The 11,973-nt window shown below is 43.8% G+C and overlaps 1 protein-coding gene across 1 annotated transcript; it reads left to right on the top strand.

Moving 5' to 3' along the window:
• Positions 1–9,661: 9,661 nt before the first annotated feature.
• CCL21 (C-C motif chemokine ligand 21) lies at positions 9,662–11,194 on the top strand. The gene is made up of 4 exons (XM_072606595.1): positions 9,662–9,876; positions 10,153–10,273; positions 10,442–10,630; positions 10,734–11,194. Exons 1-4 carry the CDS (start codon positions 9,816–9,818, stop codon positions 10,774–10,776), a joined length of 414 nt encoding a protein of 137 aa, XP_072462696.1. The 5' UTR covers positions 9,662–9,815; the 3' UTR covers positions 10,777–11,194.
• The last annotated feature ends 779 nt before the right edge of the window (positions 11,195–11,973 follow it).

Below are 11,973 nucleotides of genomic sequence, written 5' to 3'. Positions count from 1 at the left end.
CCCAATTAATTAACTGCCCTTTCATTGTCCACACCTGGCCCCACCCTAGACCTCCACCCCCTTAATTCCAGTTAGACTGCTTCTCTGTTTCCACAATCTTCTGTATAAAAGATCCATCTTGTCTCAGGGCAAGTGCTCAGACTCAATCTCACCCATTTGCATTAGTGATACAAATGCTTAAATTCCTTAAGAGTTTGACCAATATGGTGGATTTTTAGAATCACATCCACCTATCGGTGTTTTAATAAACCTTGTTTTTCTTTGGCTGAATGAAGATTGGGTCAAATTCATTTGAGCAGGACTCATGTGATGCTATTTCAGCATCCCAGTATCCCTAAATCTCAACAGTTCTCCAAGTGTCTCCTGTCAAGCAGAGTGCCCAGGTCAACCATGTCTAATTCATTTTCAGGATGCACTTTGGGCTTCCTCTACCATGTTGGGCATCTTAGTATCTCTGCTCACCCTTCCTCTCTTTATGGATTATCTTCTGCCATTAGATTGTAAGCTCATTGAGGATGAGGACTGGTTTTCTTTCTGCTTATACTTGTATTACCAGCACATAGCAGAGTGCCTGGCACATAGTAAGTTGTTAACTCATTCACTTAATTAATTACCTTCAGTCTGGAAGGTAGCCTCTAGTGGAGTGCCATGGGGCTTCATTTTTGTTTCTGTTCTGCCAGACATTATTTTTAAAATGGCTTAGGTCAGGTCTACACAACATGGCCCTCAAGACACAAGTCCAAAGGATTTTGGGTGGCCCTCAAAAAAGGTAGAGGATGTAGAAGAAAGCAAGTGCTTTGTTCATACCCCATCTAACCCTCCTTCTACTACTCACTATTGTGCCCATCATGTAACTTGGCAGGTGGGTTGCCACTGCACACTCACTCTTGTTTGTCATGTGACCCTTGGCAACCAACCATCATCATCCGTCTGTCTCTGGTCTGAGAGGAGTGATTTCATGATAAATAAAAATCTTAAGTAATTAGAGTAATTAATTGATATCAATTGAAATTTCCCCTTTTTAAATATAGTTTAATCATTAATTATACCTTTATTTGGAGAGTGAGCCACTAAAAACCTATCTGCCACCCAAAAAAGTTTAGCCTAGTTTAATTTCGGCCCCTACCTACAGCCAAGTTGTGCAAGTCTGACTTAGATGAAGAAAGAAGTGGCACAAACAAGCCAAGATGCCATAGAACTGGGAGGGATACATAACAAACACATTGATCAGCAGAGTTTATATCCAAAAAAGGACTCCACAGGCTAAAAAGGATGAGCTCAAAATTTCATAAGTGAAATTTAATAAGGATAAATTTTATTTGCACTAAAAAAACCCCAAACAAACTGGACAGTTGCCCAAAGAGCATTATATAGCTAGGCAACATTCGTGTGAACAAAAGTTCAGGGCTAAGTGGGCTAAAAACTCAACATGAATTTAACACAATAGTCAAAAAAAAAACTAACATGATTTTGGGTGATATTAATAGAAACATAGAGCTCAGAATGGGGTGGGGAAGGGCTGTTGTTAAGGTATAATCCTTCTGGTTTTTGACCTGGTCAGACTATGCTGGAATGTCATGTTCAGTCCTGGGCACCATATTTTGAAAAGGACATTGACAATCTGGAACGTATTCAAAGGAAAGGAGCTAAGTCGATGAAAGGAATGGAATCTTTCTGACAAAAGCATTATTTAAAGGAACTAGGAATGTTTAACTTAGAGAGGAGAATATCTAGGGGGTAGAAGAAGGCCGCCTTCAAGTATTCAAAGGACTGTATTCAAAAACAGATTAGGATTGTCGTGCTTGGCCCCAGGGGGCTAAATTCAGAGCAATGGGTAGAATTTAAAACAAAAGCAAATCTCCACTCACTTTAAGGGAAAATTAATATAGCTCTCTAAAAGTGGAGTGGGTTACTTAGAATAGTAATGATTTCTCAGCATCTAATATCTTCAGGTGAAGACTGGATGACCACTAATTGTCCCAGGTATGGGTTGGGCTGGATAACCTCTGAGGTCCCTTCAAACTCTGAGATTCTTTGTTTTCTATGAAAAGTCTCATGAATGAACTGAGGCTAAAGAATTCTTCTCAAGGTTTTGGCAACAGGAGTAGGGCAGGGAATTGTCTGGCTGTTGTTTCCTGTTGCTGAGCCCTTTACAACCCAATAGCAGAAAAAACATTTTATGAGTCCCTTGTGGAAGGAAATGAAAAAGCAAGGTAGGAGAAAGTGAGAGTAGGAAGGAAATGAGGCAGTTGGTCTAAAGGAAACAGTCCCTTGGCCTTGGTACTGGCCATCCATGAGATCTGAGGTGTGAACACTGGCTGTGTTGGCTGCAGGTAGCTGCTAGGACCACTCATGCCCTATTACTTTGCACACAGAGAAAAGGGAAGAAGGAATGGAGTAGGCATGTCAAGCAGGCAGACAAGAAGTTTATAGACTTTGAAGCTTTAGTCCCACTTGGCAGACTGGAATCCTACAGATGCTTCCATGATCCTGAGTGGAGGCTGGCGCCTGTCATGAATGATCGCCAACACAGGGAATGGGTAGAGAAGGTTAGGATGGTTTTCAGTAGAATTCAGGCAAGAAACTTGAATCTGGGCAGTCTGGAAGATGCCAGAAAAGGTCCACATAAAGATCCTAATTTCCAGCAAGAGGGGGCCATGTTGCCAGTTCTCCAGATCCTCCTCCCCCCTTAAACCCCAATCCCATGAAATCCCTGCCAGGGAAGGAATAAGAAGGGGCTTTCCAGAGTTTGTAACTTTCAAGGTCAGGACCCTCATAGGGGCTGGACCTGGGGCTGGGCAAGAAGCCTGTGGGAGTCTGGACTTTGGGAAGGGATGGACCTCCTTGTGGTAAATCATTAGTGGGGGTAGTGAGAAAATAAGGCAGACCCTATGATAGCACCACTAGTCCAATTTGCTGTCTCCCCCCCCCAACCATGCCATGTGTGTAGCATACCCACACAGGCATACACAAGTATACTAATGCTTTCTAACCATTAGAGTTCTTAGCTCTGGACAGATTTAGCATTTCTTCAATTATTTAAAAATGTTATTCTGAAAAGGCGTCCATGGGTTTCATCAGACTGCCCAAGGGGTCTCTGACACCAGAGAGGTTGAGAACTCTGGCTTCAGGGGTTATGATATACCTGAGAATTCAGCAGGATATACAGGAATAAGGACTCCACTGTTGAGACCCACTCTATCATTGAGGCTGCAGGGTGTAACAGGAATATTGGACTTGGAGTGGGGAAGCCATGGGTTCTAATCTTACCTTGGATCCTTACTAGCTGTCTGACCCTGGACCTCAGCTTACTCATCTGTAAAAAACAAAAAACAAACAAAAAAAGGAACAATGCTTGATCTCAATGACCTCTAATTCAATTCAATTCAATAGATATTTATTAAGCACTGACTGTGCATACTAAGCACTGGGGATATAAAAAAAGGACATAAGATAGTCCCTGCATTCCAGAAGATTACAGGCTAATGAGAGAGTCAAAAGGCAAAGTGTCATATTATTTCCTCTTATATATTCCTATGGCATTTACTCTTCCTACTACTCATATGGTCTTTCCTATAAACTACTTTTTATTGAAGATGAATTTTCTTCCATGTGCATATCTTTCCCAATCCTTCTTTGTTTGACTATTGGCTCCTATGGATGAAAGACCATGTCTTCATCCCATATCTTCTCCATAGCACCTAGTCTAGACCAGAGTACAAAAGCAGGTGCTTTTGGATGAATGGATGAATGAACGAGTGAATGAACATCAATGCCTGGTGCTTAATAAACATTTGACTGACTAACCTGGCACCACCAACTTCACCCCCAAACAGGCATACCAACCATAGACATAGACATGCATAGAAGATACAGGTAATCTTCTTTTCTGCTTATTATGGACTACACCATTCTCCATACATCTGTCAAAGATTGGGAAAGGGTGAGATTAATCCCAGGACCCAGACATAGAGAACTCAACACACTGGTTGAACAAATTAAATCCTAACCCTTGCTGGAACCCTAGCCATACCCCCAAACCTAAATAACCCTCCTTCTAATTTCAGTCCAAACCCTAGCAGCATCTCTTTTACCTAAGCCCTACCACAAACCTTAGACTTTGGTCTCATCCTAAACCAATTTCAGTCATAATAGCCCTTGCCCCAGTTTCTTAAACCTGAGCTCTAAAAACAATAGCTCCTGATTTTAAAATCAAACTTGACCCTCAATCAAGCGAGTACTGGCAAATGTTTTATAAACTTGCTCTCAAAAAAAAAAATGTACGCTGGACACACTGTTAAGTTTCATTTTCTTCATCATTTTTTAAGTCAAAGAATCAACACAACAATAAATCAAATGCTGATTTGTAGCCTTTCTGTGGTGTAAATGCTCACACAGAAAATGTAACAAGCTGGCTCTTGGCCTAACTTGACTTAACCTGCTCCTCACTGAAAGAATACGCAGGCAGAGCCCAGAGTCTCTCAGCATTCAGATTCAACAAGAATTGATTCAACTCCTACAACTTACTAGGTGCTAGAGACAAAAGTCTTTGCTGGCAGAGAACCATTTAGGGTTATCAAGTATAGTCCTGAAACTAAACTGAACGAACCCTAAAAGTAGCCCTTCGTTGTCTAATTCCTAGCTCCTACTGACCTTCCTGCCAAACCTCTCCTGTCGCTTGATTCCCTAACCCTAAACATCCATTTGATGGTTTATGTGCAGATGATATAACATAGCAGAAAATGCATTGGATTTGGAGCCGGAAGAGCCAGTTTCAATCCTGGCCTCTACATTTCCTAGTTCTGTGAACCAGGGTCAGATCATTTAACCTGAGCCTCAATTTTATCACCTGTAAAATGGGTTCGATAATATTTGCCCTTCCTACTTGGTTGTGACGAAATTGCTCCATGAACCTAAATGTTTGAGGCAAAGGTGAATCACCGTTACTGATACATGTACTACACCATGTGCACAGATAATGACAACTTTTAGAATACTCACATATACTCATTTATACTCTCCACATAAAACCAGCTCCCAGAGGGCTCAGTCCCTCTACCTGGTACCTAGGGCCGAAGTGGCTAATGGGCCCTGTTTTCTTCTGATTCTTATTCTTGTAACCAAACCTCTGGGGGTGCAGATAACTGAGATAAGAGCCCCATTCCCGTTACTAGCCCAACCCCTGAGTTCGCACTTCCCGGCAGAGCCCTCCCTGGACTCTAGTCAGCCAAGCTAAGTATGCCTCCTGCCTGAGAAGTTCCACCAGCTGGGAGCAGAGCGACCTTGGGGTCTTGGGAGGGTAGGGGTGGGGGCAGGGGATGGGGGGAGAGCTGAGCCTCTCAGGATGGGGATTTCCAGCCTCTTGAAATACTCACACCTGGACAGCGGGCATCTTCCCACCTAACCTCTACTGCAGTCCTCCCTCCAGGATGTGGGGCATGAGGGCTGAGGCTAAGGCAGAAAACAGCAAAGCAAAACTGATTATCACCTTTCTTCATGCAACCCCCAAAACTGCGTAAAGTGCGGTTGCTATCTGTTGCCAGGGTTTCCAATGAGTCAAAACTGTTAAATCATATCCTCCTCATCTTCCTTTCCTCCTCCCCTACCCCCCCCACCCCATATTCCCCACAGTGTTCCCTTTCCATCAGGAGAACCTGTTTCTATCTTCCCCTCACTGAACCAACCTGTCTTCTCTCCAATAAGGGCATTTCAGGACAGGCTTCATTTTGGGAAGTCATTCCTACTGAGTTATCAATGCACTTCAGACCTTCATGTACTTCATCCTCTCTGCAAAATTTGCATTCTCTCAGGGGACAAAGATTTAACCTGCCAAGAGTGAAACTAATGGTAGATTTCCAGGTTTCTTGACCAGCTAGCCAGCCAATAACAGAGCTATTGGGAAATTGGGGGAGGGAGGAGAAAGACTTTCTTTCTAGCCCCATCCCATCACACCCTATTGGGAACTTCAATCTCTACTATCATGTGAGACTGCCCCAGTCCCTAGGCATGAGAGACCAGCACAGGCATCATTCAAGGGGCCCTCAAAAGTAAAGAGCCCAGGACATCCGGGAAACATATGACTGGGCTCAGGGTACAGAAACTGGAGTGGTCTGAAAGTGGGATTTCATTTGTCTTCACAGATGACCAAACATCCATGGAAGGGATTGCCTTCTTTTCAATGGAAACTAAGACTGCCTTGTTCCCTTACCCAGCAATTCTCACCCTAGGTAGACACACACACACACACACACACACACACACACACACACACACACACACACACACACACACACACACACACACACACACCCTCAACCTGGGGAAAAGAGGCAATCTTCCTGCTCCCAGGACAGCTGTTTCCTGCCCCAGCATGTCCACCAGCCAGGCCTCAGCCCACTGCAAACCACATCCTGTCCCTTCCCTCTCTCTCAACCCTTGGCCCTCAGGGTTAGACTCTAACCCTTTCTTTAGCAACAAGTCCACCTCCCCTGAAGGTGGAGCAAGAAGAAAACAGGTACATTGGGATATATCAAGTTTGGATATCAGACCAAAAAGGATAGTAGGGAACTGGGGCTGAGGGGGAGACCAGGGAACAAATGAAACTGGAGGGGTTTAACCTCCCAGAAGATACTCAAGTACAAGCAAGAGAAAGACTGTGTTCTGGGAAGGGACTGGTCTACCCAGAAGCCAAGGGATAGATGGAACAACTTTGGGGACCAGGAATTTTAAAGGGAGATGCAGACCTGCTGCTAAAATGATGAAGCTCTAGTTTAGCCCTCTTCCTTTGTCTACCTTCTTCCGTACATGCTCCTCTGGCAGTGCCAACTGGAAAGTCCCTAGACACACATACAGTGAATCTTAATCCACCTCCTTCTACCTCAGTCCTCTGCCACCTGACCTGGCAATCTCCCAGTGATCCTTTCTATTTCAGACCCTTCCTCACATCTCCTTTCTAGTCCAGTTCTGTTCCCAGGGTTAGGAGGAATGGGTAGTTCCTATCTGAGGACCAGTCCTGGCTCCCTCATGGACCGTACATGGGGCTAAGGTTCAAGCAGCCCCTTCCTAAAAGTTTCCCAAAATCACAGAATCTTAGAGACAAAAGGGATGACAAAGGTCACTGGACAAACCTACAGCTAAATAGCAGCCTATTTATAACATCTCTGCTATCACCTGAAGACCTCCAGTGATGAGGAACTTACTACCTACTAAAGCAGCTCATTTCACACTTGGATCTCTAATTACTGGGAAGGTTTTACTGACATGGAGGCAAAATCAGCCTCATGTGTCTCATTCTATTCCTGATTGTGATCTCTGGGGTCAAACAGAACTTGTCTGATCCGTCTTCCACATGACAGCCTTGAATACTTGAAGACAACTGTCATATCTCCCTCTCCTCTGTTCCCAAGACTTTTCCATTCCTCATATCCCTCTTTCTTCAATGGTTTTTCAGGCATTCTACCCTTTCTCTTGGAGAGACAGATAGCTGGGGACCAGAGGGCTGAGGGGAAGAGAAAGATGTGGGACAGCTCTCCCCTCACATAGGACTAAGTTCTGCCTAGAAAATCCAGAACTGGCTCTGTTTTCCCATTCATTCTCTATGTAGTGACCAAACTAGCCTGTCTGAAGTGTCTAATCCAGGGATGGGCAACCTGCATCTTTGAGGCCACATGTGACCCTTTGAGTCCACAAGTGTGGCCCTTTGACTGAATCCAAACTTCACAGAACACATCTGTGAAGTTTGGATTCAGTCAAAGGACCACTCTTGAGGACCTAGATGGAATTTGTTCTGTGAAATTTGGGATCAAAGGGCTGTACTTGAGGACCTAGACGGCCACATGTGGTCTAATCCTTTACATCCCCTGGTTTTCTTCCTTGCATCAACCAAATACCAAGTACTTATTAAATGCTTTTTCCACAAAGTGGACTACACAAAATCAAAGACAAAACTCAAACATTTACTGGTTTTAAAGAACTTGTCTTCTATCAGGGGTAATTGCACATACACATAGAGGTGTATAATATTTAAGGTAAATTCAAGGTAACTTCTAGGGCTACCAATAGCTGGGGCGGGGGTGGGGGGCGGAGATAAGGAAAGGCTCCATATAGGAAGCTGCACTTGAATCTAGCTTTAAAGGGAGGGAAGGATTCTAAGAGGTGGAGATGGGTAGTGAACATATTCCAGGCATGAGAGAAAGCCTGGCAAAGGCATATAGAACGGAGAGAATGTGTGAGGAATAAATGGGACAATTTAGCTGCAACATGGGGCATAGAAGGGGAGGAATGTGAAGTAAGCTATACAAGGTAACCCCCAACCAGTCCATGAAGGTCTTTGAATGCACAACAGAGGAGGCAGAGACTACATTTTACTCCTTCTGTTTCTTTATTTTATATTAATTATAGTAATTATACTACGTTATGGTATATTATATTACATTGTATTGTATTGTATTGTGTTATGTTATGTTACATTACATTGTATTGTATTATGTTGTTATATCACTTTACATTATACTGTATTATGTTATATTGTGTTGCATTGTATCATGTTATGTTATGTTATATTACATTATATATTATGTTATGTTACGTCATGTTATATCAGAGCCTAGCACGTAGGGATAAGGCCTGGACCTCTGATTTCACTGGTATAGGACAGCTGTTCTCAAACTCTTTCACGTCCTCAAAGTGTTTGCAGATTTCTCAGAGAAACTTGGGAAGACTTTTATGAACTGATGCAGAGTGGAATGTACAGAACCAGGAAAACAATTGATACAATGACTTCAATATTGTGAAGGAAAACAACTTTGAAAAATGTAAGCATGCCTCCTACCTCTTACTAGAGAGGTACCAAATGAGACATACATTTTCAGACATGGCCAATGTGTGGATATATCTTCTTTGACTGTACTTATTTGTTAGAAGGGCTTTGGGGTAGGGGTAGAGTTGTTGTAGGGAAAGAGTGCATTGTTTTTTGTTCCCCCCCCAAAGAAAGAGCTTCATTGAAACATTTCTTTGAATACACAGAGGTAAGCAGAAAGAAATTCAGAAGGGGACACAGACAAGAAGGGCAATACTGGTACGACCATGTTAAATATAACACTTACTGAGCTGATTGTAATAGATATTCAGCCATACCCAATCTTATTTTTTATTCTTTCTCATGTATGAAAATGTTCATGTTTATTAATATTTGACAAACTCATGGTTTTTTTCTTAAAGAATATTTTTTAAAAAGAAATATCTTCTCTAGCCTTTCATCATACCTGAGATTCCATCATGGGACCTTTACGTCTCTGTTTTCAGCATCAGTTATTCTTTTAAACCGAAAACTACCTTGAAAGGGGAACCCATCCAGTTCTCAGCCCCTCACTGTGTTTATCGGAAGCTTTCTACACTGATAGAGGAAATAAAGGAGAAATCTCTCTCCCTTCACCAAAAAAGACTTCGGCAACTTCACCACTTTTCTCTCATCCTACCCCCTACTCTCCAAACTTAGCCCCTTCCCATTTCCCCTTCAATGCAGGCTAGAAAGGGAAGAAAAGAGGCAAGGAGCCAAGGCAGGGGTAGGGGCAGAAACCAGCCTTCCAGGAAAAAGGAAGGGAGATCCCCATCCTTCTCTGGACAGCTGAGGACAGAAAGGGCTGGGTGCCAAGGGGGAAGTGAAAGTGATGGGACCTGATAAATAGGGAGTGGGAGTCTACACAGCCCACACATTCAGCCTCCTACTCCCACTTCCAACTCCCAGCATCTGGCTCTCAGCCTCCTGATCTGCTCCAGCTTTCAATTCCGAGCTCCAAACCTGGTCCTTGTCCTCCATGGCGCTGACTGTACTCCTGGCCTTCCTGGTCCTCACTGTCTGCAGCCCAGGCACTCAAGGTACTGGTTGAACAAGAAAAGGTGTTTCAGCAGCCATTGAAGTCAAAGTAGGGACATAGGGAGGATGGGAGAGGAGGAGGGCATTGGTTTGAACAAAAGGGAGGTACCCAAGGAGAGAGGGAAACTTCTAGACTGGCAAGAGTCTCCCAACCCTCTCCCTGACTGTATATTTCTGGAGCAGAGGCAAACAAACATGCTCAGGTCAAAGTTCTCAGCCAGGTTGCTGTATTTCTCCTCTACCCCAATTGCTGAATTCCTGTTTTCCTCACCCTTCAGGTGGTGACACTGGGGCTCTCGACTGCTGTCTCAAGTACAGTCAGAAGCAGATTCCAGCCTCTATTGTCCGAAGCTACAGGCTGCAAGAAGTCAACCAGGGCTGCCCCATCCGAGCTATAATGTGAGGGCAAATTTTGGGGAACAACAATGGGATGAGGTGTCAAAGGGAGGGGTTTGAGAGCCCAGACTGATTGAGCCCCTTAGAGATCACTGGAGGGAGAAACTATATTGGGGTGGGGGATCATGAACTGGGATCTGAGCTCAAGTCTATTGAACATGGTCCCTACAGATTTACTCCCTGGAAAAGCTCACAGGCAGATCTGTGTGCTGACCCCTCGATAAAATGGGTGCGAGACTTGGTGAAGCGTCTTGACAAGCATGGGGGGACCCTGCCAAAACCCAAATCCCGGAACTGCAAAAAGGAGACGGGAACCCCAAGGCTAGGCAGAAAGGGCCGAGAGACCAGGGGCTGCAAGAGGTGAGGAAGAGGGCTTTGGGTGAAGGAAGAGGGGTTCGGAGTGGAGGGAGGAGCTGTAGTCCAGACTTCCTTCACCTTTTTCCTCTCTATTCTTCCCTTTCAGGAGTGAGCAGACCACTGTCTCCAAAAGACCTCCTACCCAGTGATCACATCAAACACCCCATTGACCCCTGGTCCCCTCACTGCCCTCCTCTCAGGCTCTGAGTCACAATGCTCAGGTCATGGAAAAGAATTAGATGTGTCTCCTGGTTCTAGTCCCATGCCTGCCCAGCTCACCCCAGAGACAACCTCTTTTTCATGCTTTGATTTTTCTGTCTATGTTCCCAGGGCCTTTGAGGCCTAGGGATGCAGAAACACTGCAAGATTTCCCAGAGTGAGGTGGGAGACAAGGGACTGATCTAGCCCTTTCTGGGAAAATCCTCCCCTGAGACCTGGCTCCGGTCCCTAGGCCTGCCCTGGCCCTTTCCCCTTAACCTACCCCTTCTGGGAGTCAACATTGACATATCCCTCCCCTATTGTAAATACTTTCTGTATCTAGACTCAATAAAGTGTTTGAATTCCCCAGTTTCTGCCTCATCTCTTGTGAATTTGCTGCTGTTGCGTGTGTGTATATATATATATATACATATATATATACATATACGTACTATATACATATACCATGTATAAATGCATATATGTATATGTATATATATACATACATACTCGTGTGAAATCGGTAGGTGTCTATGTGTATGTGGCTGACTTATCTTTGTGTGCATGCACATATGCTGAGTAAAGCTCAGGTTTTGTCTGAATGTACATATGGTGTGAAGTCAATTCAGTTTGACACTGATTAACTGGTTATTCTATGTGGCTAAGTTGTAGGGAAAATACAAAGCTTAGATAAGACAATAGTCCCTGCTCAGGGACTTATCTCAGGGAGCTTATCATCTAGTATCGAGCTGTAACATACTGATAACATATAATTATGATATAAAATGCGTGGTAAGTGAAGTAGAGATGTATGTAGTAAACATAAGCCAAGGTTCCAAGAGGACCAATGATGAAACATGCAACCCACCTGCTGACACAGAGATGCAAAATGAGGCATCCATTTCTAGACATACCTCATGTGAGGATCTGTTTCTTTCCCATTTGTTAACAGGAGTTTGATTTTTCTTTTTTTTTTCCAATGGGGTGGGGGCTGAAAGAAAGAGAAGGCAGGAATAGAGGTGTGTCCTCTCTGCCCCTAAAGGAAATAAAAAGAAAAGAATCAAGGGAAAAAAATAAAGTTTATCATTCCTTGTGTGGGATCAGAGAAAATGCTGGGAAAGAAGGCAGTTTGAGATTGGCTTTAAAAA

Source organism: Notamacropus eugenii, chromosome 1 (assembly GCF_028372415.1).
Source record: "Notamacropus eugenii isolate mMacEug1 chromosome 1, mMacEug1.pri_v2, whole genome shotgun sequence".
Taxonomy (NCBI): domain Eukaryota; kingdom Metazoa; phylum Chordata; class Mammalia; order Diprotodontia; family Macropodidae; genus Notamacropus; species Notamacropus eugenii.
Note: the sequence above shows the minus strand (reverse complement) of the source record. Positions and strands in the feature narration are given on the sequence as shown.